The 19,055-nt window shown below is 37.4% G+C and overlaps 1 protein-coding gene across 3 annotated transcripts in view; it reads left to right on the top strand.

Annotated features, from left to right (window-relative positions):
- Window positions 1-19,055, top strand: part of ELP4 (elongator acetyltransferase complex subunit 4) — a 130,947-nt gene that overhangs the window by 49,082 nt on the left and 62,810 nt on the right. For all 3 annotated transcript variants that reach the window (XM_068194807.1, XM_068194809.1, XM_068194808.1), the window contains exons 8-9: window positions 6,228-6,336; window positions 9,063-9,169. In XM_068194807.1, coding sequence (XP_068050908.1) covers window positions 6,228-6,336; window positions 9,063-9,169 — 216 coding nt within the window. The remainder of the gene's footprint in view (window positions 1-6,227; window positions 6,337-9,062; window positions 9,170-19,055) is intronic.

The following is a 19,055-nucleotide window of genomic DNA, read 5'->3' as shown; positions in this document are numbered from 1 at the left end:
CACCATCTCCATGATGTTTTGCTGCTGCCCCAACTCCATGGATGCAGCCTCCTAAACCAAACCTCGATAGAGGGGGGCAGGCAGAGCTGCAGTGAGAGGCTGAGCTGGGTTCCCAGCTCGCTGGTGACTGCCTTTTGGCTTTGGCCAGCTCACATGACACCCTTGTGCTTGCCACTGACTTGTAAGTGAGGAATGCAGCACTTGCCTGTCTTTTGTGAAGCTCTTGGAGATCAACAGATGGAACGTTGGGTTTAAACTGCTGGACTTGGTTCATTTTTTTAGGCTGCAGAGGGAACTGTTATTGACTTGCTTAATTTATCTCTGTTTAGTGGTCTCTCATTTCACTGTTGGCCTTTAGGTCTGCCCTTCAATGGCAGAATAGACATACTTCTCATTTTGTAGGGTGCCAGGGTTTGCTGGCCTTTGATGGTTTCATAGCTCAAGAAATACCCAAGTCAGTGACGATCCAAAGAGATTATTGTTTTTTTAATACTGTGTGATATTTACTTTTTATTTCCTGGCTCGTTATTCTTCCTGAAAATTGATCAAAATTAATTATATACAGTGTCATCCACCTTCATCTGACATTTTATGGTAATATGCAAAAACACTGCAGAGTTCCCACAGCAGAGACAACTATCAAGACAAATGTTATTAAAAGCAACCTTAAGAGAACAACCAAAATCTGGGATTAATATGTCGTGTAACATATTGACCAACAGATGCTTTGTTACTCTCTTCCCATTTTTATGAGTATGTTGCATCTAATTGCCTGCTCTTGTCTTCACTACTTGTCCTTTCTTTGCTTCTGCAACTTGTATAAAATTTTTCAAAGATATTCTTTAGTGCTTTAAATTAGCTAATGTAACTAGCTATGTTATTTAGCTATAGTATATATTAATATATATAATAGATAATAATGCATAATGCATATGTTATAATATTTTATATATATATTATTCCTATATTATATAGTAATGTTATTTTACCTATAAAAAGCCAACCAAAATCAGTGCTTCTTGGGTTTCAGCCATACAGGCTATTATACCTAAGTTCTATTACAGCCAGTAGGGTTCTTCAGAGGTAAAAAGGATTCCTACTCAGTCAGAATCCCCAGGTGTGGATTTCTCATCACTGAAGGCATTGTACTTGGTAGCAAAACCTCCAGGTCCATTCCTTGAGTCTTCCAGCAAAGACATGGCACTTGTGTTCAGTTTTCTTGTGAGATTGGCAGAGATTTCTGCACACCAAAATTTGTTAATGGTCATCTTATATTCCCGTGGCCTGAGTGTACATTCATTTTAGATCCAAAATTCAACATTCAGTTAGTAGATTTGCTGTGTGCAAGCACTGTAAACAGCGCTGATCTGGTTGGAGTTAGAAGACGTACAGAATTTTATACTGTGCAGTCTTTATTTATTACCAAATAACACCTTTTGGCAGAGCAGTTGTTAATCATTTCTTTTGGGGATTTGTGAATAATAATAATAATACATTAATGCATTGAATCTTACTATTGTCCTGTTTTTACTTGTGAATAATAATAAGATGTGCACAAACTGGATCTCTCTATAAAAACTAGTACAAGGGGCTGTTACCTAACTTCTTTTACCAAAAGAAGGTATATGGGTAATTCTGAAATTTCTTGAGCAGTAATTATTTAAAAAATGGTCAAAAATATTTAAGCCTCGTTTCTTAGTAATTTATATTTCCAATGTACAATCCTTTGGAGATGAAGTAGTAATGGCAAGTGGTAAATATTTGTGTATTTTGTAAGTCATTACCACATCATTGTGTGACAATCTCTCAAAAAGATCACGGATTATTTTATTTATTGGATATCCAGCCACTGTTTCATTTTAGTTCAATGTGGCTGTCTCCATTATGGTGCTAAGCTTACTTCAGCTTTATGACAGAATGTAACAGAATTAAAAAAAAAAAAAAAAAAAGCTTTTCTTGAAAATCTACACACCAAAATTTGCTTTAATTTCATAAGAGTCATATTATTTGGCATGAACTTGCTTGGTGTTTATTATTGAGACCTTCTTTCAAATGAAGTGTCAGGATTTCTGGATTCACCTGTTGGTAACAAGAGAGATTGTTATAATTTTACCTTGAGACTTGAGAGGAGTATCTGAATTCCTCCTTGGATACTTTGCTGTCATACTAAATACTCAGGTATTGCATAATTCTACATATTTGTATTATATATTAGGTATAAACTGGGTTTTGTCCCAGTACAAAAGAATGTTTGTAAGTACTGTTTTAGGTGATGAAATTGAAGTAGGATTCAATGTATTAATTCTAAATTAATTGATTTAAAATAAAACCAGTGATGGGATTATATTACCAGAATGTAAAGAAACAGAAGTAGCCCTCTACCAAAATATAGGCCTAATATCTCTTTGAAAAGAGATGTGCTCTTAAAATACCTTATTTTCAATGCAGTATGTAAGCCCATATTAAAATTATGTTACTGTCCTGATGAGAATAAAAATGTAAATATATTCAAAAAATTCATGTAATTCAAATATTTATGTAGGTGGCAATTGTATCTCATTGTAGATTTTTAACAGGAGTGTCTTATTTTCCTTTTAGATTTTGAGACTGTTTATATGTACTATGTAGAAAAGTTGAAGCTGTCCTAAGAAAAATTTCCATTCTCTGACTTTACTTACGCAGTTCAAGGACTGAGAATTTAAACATTTTCATTACAGAAATGTCGTGAGGTTTTTAATTTTTTAGCAACTGACAAAATGAGACAACGGATTTTGGGTGTTAGAAAAATTTTGACAGGAGATCAGAGGAGAACTAGAAATTAGAGCAGAGGAGAGAAGACAGATTTGCTTCCTAATACGGAATCCAGATGAACCAAGATTGATTTGATTAATAGTAGTAATGCTAAAATTGTGGTACATTAAGAACTCAATCCAGTAGAAACACACAATATTAATTTCAGTGGGTAAGTTTGAGCATTCAGGCTATGCCTGAATTTGTGTTGGTGGAGCCCCATGCTTTATACTCAACCACAGAACACGATGTATTTTAAACAGCTTTTGTTGTAAATAAATATTTTTAAACACGCACAAATAATTACTCAAAGCTAGGTACCTTCTGAAAATAAATTAGTAGGGCAAAGCAATCTTTTTCCATAATTGCCCTTCCCCAAAGCTGCCGAAACACGTGTGCAGCTCCCATTTCCACAGCCAGCTCGCTACGTGCATTTTCTTGACATGTTTTGAAAGTACACTTTGGTTGAACCCAAATATTGCAAGTTTGCACTTAAAAGAAAATGTCTGTCTCAAACAGTAGCACAAAGTAAGATATAGAATGGATGCCCAGCCCTGCCTGCACAACAGGATTGCTACCATGTTGTTAGAATAATTATATTTTGGCTGAACTAACTAATTTAGAAAAACTGCGGTACATCTAGCAAGACTGAAAACTTTCCAAGACTGGTTTTTGGGTGTTTTTTTGGGTTTTTTTTTTCATTTTTAATATAATTTAAAACAATACCTCTTCTAGCTGCCAACAAACTCTTTCCCTGAATCTCACCATTCCTGGCTTCCCTCCTAACCATGTCCTGGCTCCCCTCCAGAGCTGCCAAGTTTATGCCAGAAGCAGGAGGTATATTTGTATGGGGCTGGAGGAAGATCTGGAGCTCTGTTAAATTTTCCAGCCCAGATGGGGCAACATGATTTGTGTGTTTATGTCAGTGTGCCATACATCACAACTATCTGTGTGCTGACGTCAGCTTTGATTGGGCATTAATGTGCTGAACACTGCAAACTAGAAAATACATGATAGATACAGATCTATGGCAACAATGCCACATAAGCAAATGTCTCTTTGGTGTGGCCATTCACTGTGCAAAATATTTCCCGAGATACACTGCATTAAGCCAGGGGAATATTTTGCCACACTTCAAAAACAAAAACAAAATCAACGTGGGCAAAGAGAGCACCATTTAAGAAAGCAAACCCTTTCAGAGGAGGAGCTGAAACCCAACATATCAGGCAAATATTGAGGTGCTGTCCCTCACTTGAATCTTAATTTTGAATTATAACCAGATAGAAGTTTGCTATTCTTATGATTTGCAGGACTGTATGTGATGGGGATATGTTGCTGATGGTTAAGCACCTTTCTTTCCACAGTTTTTGTAACCCATTGTTATCAAAACTGGCAAGGCAAAACATCAATGGACAGCAAATGTGGTTTTTTTTAAAGGATAGGATATTTTTTCTGTATCAGGAGTTTAGCTCTGTTTCCAGGAATCATGAGTATCTATTTATTTATGTAAAAGTTTTGTGTTTCTTACTTTCACAAATAGCATCCAGCAGCCTCCTGAAGAACTGACAAAAGATGGCAATTTCTCGTCTGTGGAATTATAGAGGTCACTGACTACTTTAGATTTAGATTTATACCATCTTTATGTGATTGCCCCTGTAGAATAATGTGACCAAAAGGTTCCATTAAAATATAATGTATTGTCTCTCTCTTCCTAGAGGAGGAAATGATTTGCAAGCCAGCTTTACAATTTCAGGGGCAGAAACAAGAGCAAAGTGGAGGGATTGGTGGGTGGGCAGCGTCCTTTTACCTCACTTCACTTCTGTTATTCCTCAGAAAAGAAATTCTGTAGGATGACGCCGCCTTATCATTATCCATGGTTAGATTTGTGGGCAAAATGGAAGTTCCCTGATTCCACAGGGATGGATGCTCTTGGCCTGTGCACAAGAGGCTTTGAAAAGAGACCCCTCCCCAGGATTTGATGCCATCTGGCCCAGAAGGTGGGGAAGGGAGGGGGTGTGGAGGTGCCATGGGATCTGTGGATTTAGGGCTGGTAACCTGAGCAGATTGGGCTGTTCCAGACAGGCCACAACTTCATGTAGAGGTCAGAAAACAGAATTCAGTTTATTCTTTGACAGGAGCAGGAGATTTTCACCTTTGGTGTCTGCTTTGTAAGCTTCTCTGTGACTAGAAAATAATGGTTACTGAAATGTGGGCTCATGGAAGCTGTTGGGGTGTTGATCACCATTTTAATAAACCTGAATGTCAGTACAATGCCTGGACTGTTCTAACATGTCTGGGGATGTTTTAATGTCTCTGCTCCTGATTGATGAATTGCTATTATGGAATAGTTTACCAGTATTTAAAGTGACCTTTCAGAATAAGCATCAGTCATATAGTTTTTGAAAGAAGTGCAAAATGTACAAAACACTTAAAAATGAATAAAAAACACAAAACTATAACCTGGAGCTGCAGAGCTAATTCCTTATAATTGTGATGGGTATTTTGAGGTGATTGGTCTTGATACCCCTGAAGGTTTGACAAATGTAGCACCTACAAGCACCAAGAACAAGAGTATTATACCAGCTGTCCAAGTACCTTTAAGGTAACTGTTTCTTATCTTCAAGAAATATTTTTATTTTTACCACACGTGTTTCTTTTTCGTTTTCCTCATTAAATACTGACATCATCAAAGCATTTAAGAACGTTTTTTCTGTCTTGCCTCTGAAGATCTCTGTTGTGACCTTTGAATGTCTCTTTCTGCTATATAAAACTGAGTAAAGAAAACCATGTGGAAAACAGCTTATTTAAGGCATGTGACAGTACATGGTAGAACAAGACACAAGGCAGCACTCAAAAATCACAAGTATATTGAGAAATGGTAATGCTGCTGGAAGCTTTAGAGTCATATATTGTGCAGAGAGAAACTTCTAGAGGGAAAAATGCTAAGAAATTAGCATTGAGTTTTCCATGTTCCACTGATAGCCAGCATGAATAATTGTGTGGGTTCTGCTTGCTCAGAATGTTGGAGATGATTTCCCTAAGTGTATTAAAAACCAAGGGTTTCAGAACCCAAACAAAAACTGGGCATCAGACTTGTAGTAGAAATCAATGAGAGATAAGCTTAACACATGGCTTGTAAATATTGCTGATGTGAGCAAATGCTTGTTGTGAAGATTTAGGGAAATGTTAATTTAGTGCTAAGTGAGCCCTTTCGTGGTTTATCCTTGTCAAATATTTGTTTTCTTTAGACAGATATTTGAAGTCTTTTTTATTGTTTTTTTTTTTTTTTAAGAAAAAAGCCTTCTAACATAATTTCCAAGTATTGATGACCTATTTTCCCCCCACAGCTTGTCACTGAGAAGACCAAGGCTTGCTCTATGAGCATTAATTACCTTTTTCATCACATAGGATGTGTATTTTGTTTCCTTGTCTTACAGAATAAAGCAATTATGGAACGTGTAACAAACTTGTCAGATATGGTGGTTGGTCTTGAATCATTTATTGGCTCTGAGAGAGAAACCAATCCATTGTACAAGGATTACCACGGTGAGTTCCATCTTCAGCAAAGCAAAAAGTCTGCCCTGGGTGTTTCTAGGGCACTTAGCAGCTCACCCTCCAGTTGGGTATCTGCTCTGAAGCAGCGTTTGATTTCATTTTGGAATTATACCTCTTAAATGTTTCCCCTTGCCTAAGCAGCCTTGAGTTAGGGAAATTTTCAGCAAAGTGCATTAAGGCTGCAAAGGAAACATGGCAACTCCTTGCATGTTGTCAAGCTGCATTACTGGGGCAGGGCTCAATCAGATGTACATCTCACCAGGCAGGCTTTGGGGAATTCACATGCAGGGCAGGCTTGGCAATCATCTGACCAGCGAGCTGAACTTGTCATGAAATCAATGCTTTCTGATCTGCCAAGTTTTAAATTGAGAACACGGGAAAACATATATTGTAGCGAGGTGAATAAACTGCTGAATTATGGGCTGGGTAGACTTTGTCTAAAAAAATAATGCTCTGTTTTGTCAGCTGTAGGTTACAGTGCTTGCACATTTAAGGAAATGAATGTGGGTGCATGTGGCATGTGAAATACGAAACTGATTTTGGTAAAAAGTCACTTTTGAGAAACACTCAAAAAAGCCTTTCAAGTGTTTTATCTTCAAAATGGGTAATGGTGCTTAATCTGGCATTTTGTTTCCCAAAGATTTTTGTCAGCTGTTGAAGCAGAACTGTGTAAATTTTAAAAATTATATTAGAAGTTGTGCACAGCCAAAGCAGTGAATAACAGTTTTAGCTGATCCAGAGCAGGGCTCAGACTGTGCATAAATTACAGCTCTTATTATTGTGATATTACAGTAGTTCCATGGAAACCTTTAGCTGAAAGTAAACTGCTTATCTGAAATCTGCTGTAAACACATGACAGTGGCAGTGTTTCCCCCAGCAGAATGTATGGAGTGCACAGAAAAAAAAGCAAAGATGGTGTTGAGACACCACTGTGTGTATGCAAGCTGTAATTAATAAATCAGAGAAAAATCTTTCTGACTGTGAAAGTAGTGCACATTTCATTATCTGAAAAAAAAGGTGAATGAAAAAGAAACCGTGAACAAAAGCTGGAATAATTTGCCTAATTATTTTTCCAACTGTATAATCGTGATATGGCCTTTGTTTATGCTAACATAATTCTGTCAATTTAATACTCCTTTTTTCATTACTGAAGACATCCTTTAAGACAATGTGTGTTTTAGCAGTTATTTCCTGGTTTCCTCTAAAATGTATGCTAAAAGTCATTTCTGGTGCTATTTAATACAAATTATGTGCCAATATACATAGCTTTTGAGATTTGCACAGCCTTAATTTGTCAGTCTGAAAAGAGGTATTTCTAATGGTTTTAACTTTGTGGATTCTTTTTGCCTAAGAAAGTATTTTAAGGTATTTATTTACTGCAGATGATGAAAGATTTTGACATCTGGAGAAGTTTGATTACATTATCGCATTATTTAATGAATCCTCCTTAATAATTTTATTAAGCTGCCTGCAAATTGAAATGTTTGAAAAGCCACAAAATAACAAAAGAATTCTATAGATGGCCCCTAAATAAAAATTTTTGGGATACTGTATATAAGCAACCCTGTGTTATACCTGCTGTGTTATATGTAATAATTAGATTTTGTACTCAAAAACCTAACAAATAGTTCTTCTAGTTCACTGGACAGGAGACAAGGATTGAAGGTTTAAAACTGTAATAACACTTTTCTAATATTGAGAATTTTTGTAATTCGTGCCCATAAAAATGTTGCTTTCTAAAGTATTTCAATTTTAGGAAACTTCCTTTAAAAGAAATAAATAAATGCCTGAAAAAGTACTTGCCTTATTTTAAATAAAGGGTTTAATGTTTGGGGATTTTCTCACTGCTGCCGTTTTGAAGTCAGATACCTTCTCTGAATGTTCAGTATTTCCATTTAGATGCTGGCTTTATGAATAGCAAATATAGGCCAGTAATTGAGAAGCCCTGTAGAATTTTCCTGGTTTTCAGATGTAGAAAATCGCCCTTAGGTTGTTCAGAGACTGTATTGGGCTGCACAAAAACCATCCAGCGTCCTTGTCAGAAAAAATCAGCTTGAGTTGCAGCTGACAGAACGCAGAGCTTGCAGTGCACCTTGTACTGTTAAAAACATCTGAACGGCTACAGAAGCCTCCTGCAGGAGGAAAACGGATTTCTTCTGGGGTGGCACGGGGGTTAAAAATTATTAAAAAGCGTCACCTAAACCGGGATTCCCCAGAAACATTTTTTTTCCAAGTGGTTTTCAGGGCAGGGAAGGAAGGAGTTCTCATTAGAGCTTCAGTGGTTATCAGTAACCCATAAGCCTTGTTTTGCTGGCTGCTTACTGGTGCATTTAATAAAATAAAGATCACTCCGTGGTGCCGTGGGCAGCGTGCAAGGTGATAGCCATATTTGCTTACTGTAAATACAAGAGAAAATCACACACAAACCGGCTGTAGTTTTGACAAGTATTAAGATGGCTCTTTACATCTGTACTCCTGTACCAAAGTGCAATTAGTTTTCCTCGCACAAGGATTTCTGTTTATCTTATTCTGCTTGATTACTTGAGCATAATCGCGCCGCTTGCTTCATTGCTCCTGGTAGTAAGCTCCAGTTTAAAAAGGGGAGGATGAGTGTGTGTAAATATACAGAATTCTGCTGTAAGACTCTAATTTATGCATCTGGATGACAGCGTTTTCTTAATTTCTTTTTCCCCTCCTTTACTCTTTCTTTCCACAAGGTTTGGTTCACGTACATCAGATTCCTCGGCTTAATAGCTTGATCTGTGATGTGTCAGACACGAAGGACCTTGCTTTTAGATTAAAAAGGAAGCAGTTCACCATCGAGGTAAGAGAAACGTTGTTTCACTATTTAGAACCCAAAAGGTGGAGCTAATCCCATCTCTTATGTTTCGTTTTGTTGAAATACATAAAATATGCATCAGAGGATGGAAATTCATTTCGTCCTGGCTTTGCTGTTCGGAAGGGGTTTATAAAATACTGTAATATGCCTCCTAATTAAAAATGTCTCATTTGCTGCACTAAATCGGTCTGCTATAAATACTTTATTTTGGTTTAAAACGTACATAGAAATTAGGCCACAACCTTCAATAACAAAGCATGACATGTTTCTAAGGATGTCAGGAGCATATTTAATTAAATGTTAATGACTTGCTCTTACTTGTGTTAGTGGGTGGGAAAGTAGCTACATGTTATTACCCCAGCAGAGGGATTTTAATGTATAATGTTGCCTAAAATTGTGTGTGGTATGGGGGATAAGTGTCCTTATCAGTATTCAGAAACCATTTTCTTTGCATTACTGAAATCACCTTTCGCTCTTTTATGTCATTTTAAACACAGTATCATTTACACTAATGTCCTTAAGTAAATTTCCTACTAAATTTAAACTTTTTTCTGTGACCTTTATGCAGACAGTCCTGATAGAAGGCAGTAATACAAAAGATGTATTTCATTTTAATCTTGCTAAAGAGCAAATGAACATAGCACTATTAAGCAATTAGAGCTGATGTATTTATTAACCAAGTAGTGCTTAGAGATGGAAGATGGCTTTCAGGGTGATGCAATAGTCATCGGTACAGTCTGAGCAAATTTTTTTTTTTTTTTTTTTTAACAAAGACATAAAACAGCCAAGCATCCCTGACAAACCATTTTGTTTAATCTCTTTTCAAATGAAAAGCTCTTAAGCAGGCCACTTGTCTTAACTGCTTGAAACCATAAAAAGAGAGAATTGCCACCAATAAATTAGCATATTTTTTACTCCATCACCAAATGCTGGTCAATGTGGCTTGGCACTGCTTTGGTGTTTGGGACTTCACCCTTAAGTGACCACTTTGGCCCTTATTTGACCCTCTGCCCTTTTTAGCTGGCCACTTGATAAGGTAACTTAAGGGTTCTCTCTCTTCACTGCCCCCTCCCCTTCACAATTGCAAGTAGCCCTAACCTATAAATCACTGAAAGGGCCCTATCAAGTGACAAATTAAGGTGCCCTCCTCCTAATTAATGGTCATCAATGTCTTTAATTATCTAATCCTATTGAGAGTAGTTAATAGTTAATCAGGCAGCCAGTTCTTCATGCAGGTCATCTCTGCGTGAGTGCTAGAAGTTTCTCAACTAGAGGTATCCTCTTCAGAAGCCACTTAAAGGCAAATACATGGAGGAGGGCTTTCTTCCCCAAGACAATTCCCTTAGAAGGTTTGTCACTTTGCAGAGAATGCAGTGAGTGAAACCAGGCATTGTGAGGTATTAAAGCATTTGAACAACTGCTTTTGAGAGGTACAGTAGGGACAAAACCTTGGTAGTCTGTGTTTGGTTTTGATATACAAACATTCTCTCTGTTTTCAGAGGCGTAGAGAAGCGTGCGCCCTCACTTCACAGCCAAGTAAATTCTCATTTATTATAGCTGTGAATCAGGACGTTTGGGTGGTTTCTCATCACTGAGTCCTGTCTCAGAATACAATTTTTTCTTCCAGACAAATTTGAGATTCTAATCTGTAATGTAATTTGGAAGGAAAGAAAACCCTTAGCAGGAGGCTCTGTAAAAAGAATTGAATTAGCCATGGGACACTGGAAACAGGAGTGAAGTACAACTCTTGAAACAACCTGTTGCCCCAGACATGCGTAGATGACCCACTTGTATAATCTCTCCCCTTGCTGCTCAGCTGCAGCCCCTTTTGGATAACTTCAGGTTTTGTTAGAGGTATGCTTTCTGTAAGCTGAACTGACACAAACTATCCCTTTTTGAACATGTTAGATCACTGTCCTACTGTGATCTTCCTGTACACGTCTCACTAATCTATAATACATATGTTTTTCTTCCTCATACTGTTAGGGAAAGCAGACTACAGCAGTGCTGGCTGGAGCAGTAAAAAAATGGGAGCAAGGGAAAAACTGAATGAGGAAAGGATGTGAATAAGGTCTTCTAAAATGGGTTTCTGCAGTTAGAATGTGATGTGTCAGCAGTCAGTCAGCGCTGGTTCTGGGGGCAGAAGCAAAAAGCAGCACAACAGTGTGCATTGCAAGCGCTGTGTATGCCTTATACAGAGTGCAACTGAGTTTAGGGCTTCTCCAGTATGTGGCTTAAATATGAAATGAAAATGCATATTGAGTACCTTACAGCTTCTGGCAAGATTCTACATACTTATATACACAATTTAGGATAAAAATACTGACCTCTACTTGAAATGCTGCTTTAAAATCAAATTGCATAAGAGAAGTTAGAAACACAGAACCTGGGAATTATGGTGAAATTTCTACAAAAAGGGTTTTCATCAGCAGACCATTCCTTTTTTAGAGTTTAAAATAAGAGCATGGGACATGGATTTTCTCAACTCTGGATTGCTCACCAGTTAAATAATTCCTTATAGTTTGGCCCTCATAGGTGAAAAGCCTTACATGTCAAATCTATTTTATTAGATTGCAGTTTTGTGGGAGAAACTCTGCCTCCTTATAGCCTTTTAAGGAATCTTTTAACTGTTTCAGTTTTCCTCGTGTCTTCTTCATCAAAATGAGATCGACTGAAATGTCTTCTAAAGAATTATATTTTTTTTAATTCAGGATGAAAATTTTTTTAATGAATATTTATGAGTGCTCACTGTCCATTTATAAATTATGAAGAGGAACCTTTCCAGGAAAACTTGCATGTTTCTCTAAAAGGTGCAGTAGCTATTTCAAGCTTTCCCAAATCTTCACACGTTAGTCACTAGCAATATTCTCCTATATGCAGTGTAATCAGAGATCTATCTTATGTGCATGCCACTTTAAAGGACACAATTTTGAAGTTAGCCTGTCTAATCCTATTTCTTCCCACTTTGGAATCTTAATTAGAAGGAGATAAAAACCATCATTTGACTAAATTATTGTCTCGAATCTGTAGCAAAAGGTATAATCCGCAATTGGGCCAATTAGTGTACCCCATAGTTAGCTATGCTGAGGCAGGAAACTTGATTAGATCTGACACCAGCCTAGTTCCCACTGTTGTTTTGCCAGGTATGATGGTCAGACTTCAAAGGGCTTGAGGCATCAGCAGGGCAAGGTTTGGAGGCCAGCTTAGGTCCGGTCGTTAATCTCTCTGCTAAAACCACAGCAGCCCTCGCACAAAACAAGCTTACACGACACAATCATGCGGTATTAAAGTTTGGGTTGAGTCATGCCAATTTGCCTTTGATTTTCTGATGATTGACTAAAAGATGGCTACATGACTAGACACATACTGAACGTTTACTGATTAGGTAAGTTCCCCAAATATTTGAAATATTTTTTGATTTCTCAGTTAAATGATATGACAGCCCGTTCGTCCTAAATGCGGCCGTTCAGCGGAGTTGTTCTTGAAGTGCTTTTTTGCTTTCTTTGTAGCTCTGAGTGTAACTTTTATCAACATTTGAGAAATTTGGTAGGACCATTACGTTCGTAGTTTTATCTGACGGAACTTTATCTTTGTTGTTCCAAAGCCTCCTGTGTCAAGACTTAAGGAATCTCTGCTTAAATTTGTTTTTTTTCGCTGCTCCAAATTTCTAAGGAAACATTGTTTATCTTTCTTATTTAGGTAGATTTATAGTTACTCACCAAAAGGACATTTTCCCTTAATTATTTTCCACCTCACCATCGAGTAAAGCGCTGTTCCACAGCTGTGATTACATAAGTGTTCCTTTCTTTTGCAGTCTGATTTGTTCAAATATTGCAGTAACAGTGACATGTTTCCATTCTGAGAAAAGCCTAAGGCTGCTTTAGTATTATTCCAAATGATTGAAATTGCCATCTTGCTGACTTTCCCTTGGGCAGCTTAGGGCCTGTTTACTTTTGTATTTGTTTCACATGCTCCCTCTGAGTTTGGCTGGCAGGACATCATTACCTGGTTTGACAAGACAGTTGGAGAAGGTTCATATTTGATTAACTCCCTTTGTTATTGTCTGGACAACACAGACCTCTGAAATTATCTATTTGAAGTTAAAACTCCTGATACATTCAGAAAAATGCTTGTAAATAGGAACGTTTGTGAGGGTGGTTTTTTAAATTCCCTAGTTTTTCTTAATTTATAAGTCTTCGAGTAACTGTCAATTAGAAGTATAGAGACAAAGCTTTTTCAAACAGGTTTTTATATTATAGTTTGTCTAATGAATAGTTGTTGTGCAAATGCATTTTTTTAAATCAAAACACAAGTCACAGCAGCCAATATTTTCTTTTAAATGGCTACACCACCTGTGCAGCCCACAACAAAAATCTTTAGAAGCCAGCTCAGTTTGAAGCCATATGTCATATACGATTTAAAAGATTGCCACACAGCAAAAAACAAGTTTGCAGAGCTTAAGGTACAAGTTCAGGAGTTTCTTTCCTGAGAGGTGTTTCCTAACAGGAGGGGAAGGAATCAGAGTCCTGTGGCTGGTTTCTCAGAGCAGGGCAGATGCAGTATGGCACTGTGGAGCACTCTGTATTTCCTTTTCCCCATGGTAATTGCCAGAGTAAAAGGTCCTGTCTTTGGAAGGAAACATAACCACCAAAACCAGCAACTGAGCCTACACAGAATTAAAAATAAACACATGATTCCAAAAGCATTCGAGTAATGTCCTGTCTTTATCTAGCAGTGAGAAAATTAATGATTGCCAAAATAAGAAATAATTGCAACTCCAGGTATTCCTTGTGTCTGTGTGTCCAGCACTGGTATTTGGAAGATGACTTAAAACTCTTTAAGGTGGTGATTTTGGCCATTTAAAACAGGAACTATGGCTTAGGTAGCCTCCACATGAAATCTGGGTGTTTCTGACTTTTTTTGTCTTCCTTTGAGTGTCTCTCTTTTGATTGCTTTTCTTAGACAGACTACACTGTGGTAAACTTCTTCTTTGCAAAAGGGAGGTGCAAGTGGCCACTGTCAGGGGTTATTTACCAAAAACAAGTCAGAGCTGATGTCTGCAGTGCTTCAGTAAAACCATCACACAGGTTTGGTCCTAAGGGGCTCAGGAGCTGGCAGCATCACTGAGTGCCAGAACTGTGCTCCTGTAAACATTCCCTGAGTAATTTTTCATCAGGAGCAGGTATAAAAACAGGAGCTTAGGCTATTTCTTGAGGAGGAATAAGTGAACCCTGTCAGCAGCACATATGGGATCAGTATGTATTTAAATACAGTATATATTAAATCAGTATATATTTAAAATCCATGCCATACCAACCTCTCAGTTGAAGTGGGAACTAGAAAATGGCAATGAGAGCATCACTTCTTTTAGCTACTCCCAAGAGAATTTGAGGCAGTCTTCATTAATGGCTGACCCTCATGTTGATTATATTCCTCAGATGTTTCTAAAGTTGAGTAAATTTGTAAATCAATGCAGTTGAATTAATGAACTGGTTTTGGCTACTGTTAACAAAAAGAATCAGCAAGCCTGGGAGCTGACAAAAGGCAAAACACTGGTTAATTATAAATTTAGGTAAACTGGCAGTTCTATAGCAACCATTCAGTAAAATAAGGAAAATAAGCCAACATATGCTACAACATACATGTTGCCCTACTGATCTATATACCCTCATACATACACAAAACTCTGTATTTTGAGATTTTCAAAATTGTCACAGGAGTCCTTGCTAGGCTGGAGCCTCAGTTAGGGCCTTTTGATACCCAAATGAAACCTGCTTTTACCAAGCCAGCATTGTGTCTGCCTGTCTGCCCAGGGCCTGAGGCAGGGATGAACCTTCCCAGGTGCTCCTGGTTCAGGGATGAGACAGAACTTTCCTAAAGTGTTTCAGAAAGTGTATTTCTTCAGTTTGCTCACCCCCCATGTGTTTGAGAACACAAATACCTCTGGGGCTTGCATGGGAAGCCCTGAGCAGATGCATCATACCTGGCAAACTCTGGTGCTGGGTGTTCCACTCCAGCTGGGGGGCTCCAGTGCAGGGAGCTCTGCATATAAAACTGAACTTTCCAGCAGAGAGAGGTAAAACATTGGAATAAAACTCAGCTGAAACTCATACCAGCGAAACCAGGTTTTTTGCACTGATGTTTTCCTGTCCATTTCCCCCATTACAATCACCACTGGGTTATTTAAAACTAGTTCAAAAGACAATAATTATAATACTGTAACATTTTCTTCATCTAAAATTAGTAATACTGCAGGAACAGATTCTCCTGCAGAACTAACTCTGTCATAATACCAACTCCATTTTGCATTATTTCACCTAGTAGCCAGTTCAGGTTCTCTTTACCTGCTATGGTGTACTTCACTGAATTGTTTTGTCAGATGCTGTCAAGCCAACCTACCATTGTTAAAGAAAATCAAACTAAATCATTTTGGCATGAGCCTTCCAGGAATAAGGCACAGAATATGAAGGGTTTGATGAAATCAAGGATTTGATTTCAATATTGTAAAAGACTGCCTGTCAAAAATGTATTACATTCTTTCAAACAATTTTGAATAAATATACGTGTTTTAAATTGTGACAGTACAATTTAGCTAAAGTTTTGGGAGAGTATTTTTAAATTATAATAACTTGAGATGAAACAATACTTGGAGAGCTCCTAGTTGAAAAGAAAAACCCTCTGAAATTTAATGGTACACTGGACTGAAATCAAGTGATCAATTTTATACAGTATATGGAACTTCAGAACACATATCCTGTGCACATGTGGAAGAATTTAATTTAAAAAAATCACCTTCTTGTTGTATACTGCTGATTTATGTAAATTAAATTATTAATTATTTGTCTGTAGGCAAATACAGGAAGATATTAGGTTTCATAGGAAGATTTGTAATATCCTGAAATTTATTTAATGATTAATTTTGTCTTATGGGTTGTATAACACTGTAATGTGAGAGTTCCCTTCAATTTTTCAAAACTTTAACCCTTGTAATACAGTGCAACTGCAGTTCCTTGTTAGCAAACAGAGCCTATTTAGCAGAACTTATTTAAACAAATAATTCTGGTGTTTAGAAACATTCATGCCACGTGTTGTTGCAAGGGAAGAACATGCACCACCAAGGGCACCAAGAGCTGCCCCAAGGGAAATTTAGGTTAGATGTTAGGAAAAAGTTTTTCATGGCAAGAGTGAGGAAGTTCTGGAATGACCTGCACTGGGAGGTCACTTGTGCATGCTGTAATGGGCTGCTCATTCTCAGGATCTGTGCTAAGGGTCAGTGTTGCAGTATCAAAGGGTTTGGCCTGCTCAGTCTGTAAATAAGTGGGTCAACTTCTCCTGTATTTGCCAGACAAGTAAAGCAGCTGACATATTCCCACTTTCTAACTATTAGGAGACAGGTAGAATAAGGACATCTTTTGTAAAAATGTTGGTTGATAAAGATTAAAAGGCTCTTTCTCTGCAAATCTCTATAAAGGATTATATTATCATTATTATGTATTCACTATTATATTATTCACTATTGCATTATTCACTAGGTTTTAGACAAAGGTCTGTGGGCATGAGTTAGAAAGATATTGATGGTGAGTCTTTAAGAAGCAAAAAGAGTTAAGCCCCATATTTGTGGTAGTTCTCAGCAGGATAATTCTCTTTAAAATATCACAAGTTCTAATAAAATGAGGATATTTTGTCATTGTATTGTGTTCTCATTTTACAAAGAGCAACAAATCCAGTCAGGCTGTTACATGGTAAAACACATCTCGGGTTTTTCTGTAGCTCTGCAGAGACAGGAAAATAAAAATGAAAGCTGAGAGGAAGTCACATTTTCTCACCCACAGGTCTGCATTGTACCTGAACCTTATTGCCATGCCCTGAAGTTCAGGGCTCTTAGTGCAAGGGACCAGAGGAGGATTTTCCATGTCCAAGATGTGCATCCATCTGGATCTCCTTGTCTCAGTGCTGTTTGTTATGGTTTTAGTTACGATCTTTGGGTAGGAAGTGACTCAAAGTACTCTCTGAACCAGGAAACTGGAAGGTAGCCCCACCTCATACTTGTAAAGGGTTAAAATGGCATTTTGTAGGGAAACAGACCAATGCTGCCAAACATTTGCCATGACTAGTAACACACTTAAATTTCCAATGTTTTGTTTTAACTCTGGAAATTCAAGACTGAGTGTTAACGTTTCCAGTCTTTTGAAAAGATTAATGGTTTTGGATGAAAGTAAATCTGTAAGGAAACCACACATTTATAGTTTCTTTAAATTTTTCACCTCTATAGAAGTTGTTTCATACCATTTTTCTGATCTATTTATTTTACTGGTTCACAAAAAATATTACCCTTTATTGAGCTGTTAACAGACAGGAACATGGGTTTTTAAATTATTTTTATTGAGAGTAAGCTAGTCATTATTCTTAGTCTGAAAGACTTCATGAAAGTGCCAAGAAGAGACAGGAGGAAAAAAATAAACATACACTGCAAAGTACTGTAGCTGAAGAAAAATGTTCTATAATTGTTGTGCAAATACTTCTTTTTGCTTAGGCTAAATTATGGGGTATTATTTGTAACTAAATTCCAGAGTACATTTTATTCTTATAATTCTGGCCAAGAGAATTGTGCAAAAAAGAGATTATCATAAGCAAAATGGGTGAGGACTACAGTGCCCAAAGTCAAGTAAAGTTAGGTTTTGGTCATGCCATCTTTATTGCTCTCTTTCTCACAGTTGTTTTAGTTACATGATTTTGATATTTTTTGTATTTGCTTTTTCTCAGTTATATTTCCTAGGGTTTTCAAAGGATTCTGTATCACACATACTATAATTTAAAGTTTTTCATTGCATGTTGAAAACCAATGGCTTTTGAAATATCAAATGATGCTGTCGACTAGAAGGAAAACATTATTTATTGGAGTTAAAGTGGTGTTTCTGGCCAGCTTAACATTGACACCATATTAGCCCCCTTCAGAATGAATAATATGACTGAATTAACTGTTCTGTTTCCTCCTTCCTTCTGAAGAAAGTGAGCAATAATTGTATAGTGTAGAATAATTAAAGCTTTTTATTGATGTCCATAAATGCATAAATAAATAAAGGGAATTTGGCTGCCAACTTACGCCAATCATAGGCTGCTTGACTTTCAGAAAACAGCTGGTAGCACTTGCTGAAAGGAGTTCATTTTAAATGCCTCATTTCAGGTATTTAAGGTTTGAAAAACCTGGTTTTAGCTTATAAAAGCAGTCTATGAGCTCTTCCTCTACTTTTTTTCCTGTTTGAAGTCTGTTATAGCAAAAATTACTCAAGAATTCACTCTGGTGTTCTTAAGTTCATCTTTACAAAACAGTTGCTAAATGGACTTACTTTTTTTCTCATAAACTAATCAAAAAAACCTTTATTAAGCCAGTAATCTTTGAGCAGTGTGTCTGCTTGAGTCTTGCTGAAAAGCAAAAGCAGAAATCAAAGATAACCAACCAGTTTGCCACTTTTCAGTGGGAGGATGTGAGTATTGCACTGGAGAAATCCACTTCACCCTGCATCCAAAGCAGCACCTGCTGTTCTCAAAACAACCTGATTGCTCAGTATTTAAAGTTTTGAGATCTTTAGTAATCTTTGCTAAGGCACTTTTTCTGGGAAAGACAGGTTTGTGTGGCCCACGTGTGAACATTTGAGGATCTGGCTGTGGGAGCTGAGTCTTGGGTGGATTTCTGAAGTCTCTGTGATGCACCCACAATATCTGCCGAGCGTTTGAATATTTGAGAGCAAAACATTCCCCGAGTTTGGGGAGGAGCTGCTCAGTGACTGCCTCACCCAGGCTGCCTCCTGACTCTCCAGCTGGAGCAGGGAGGATCTGGGGTGTTCAGCCTGGAGAAAAGGAGACTCAGAGC

Source organism: Anomalospiza imberbis, chromosome 6 (assembly GCF_031753505.1).
Source record: "Anomalospiza imberbis isolate Cuckoo-Finch-1a 21T00152 chromosome 6, ASM3175350v1, whole genome shotgun sequence".
NCBI lineage: Eukaryota > Metazoa > Chordata > Aves > Passeriformes > Viduidae > Anomalospiza > Anomalospiza imberbis.
Note: the sequence above shows the minus strand (reverse complement) of the source record. Positions and strands in the feature narration are given on the sequence as shown.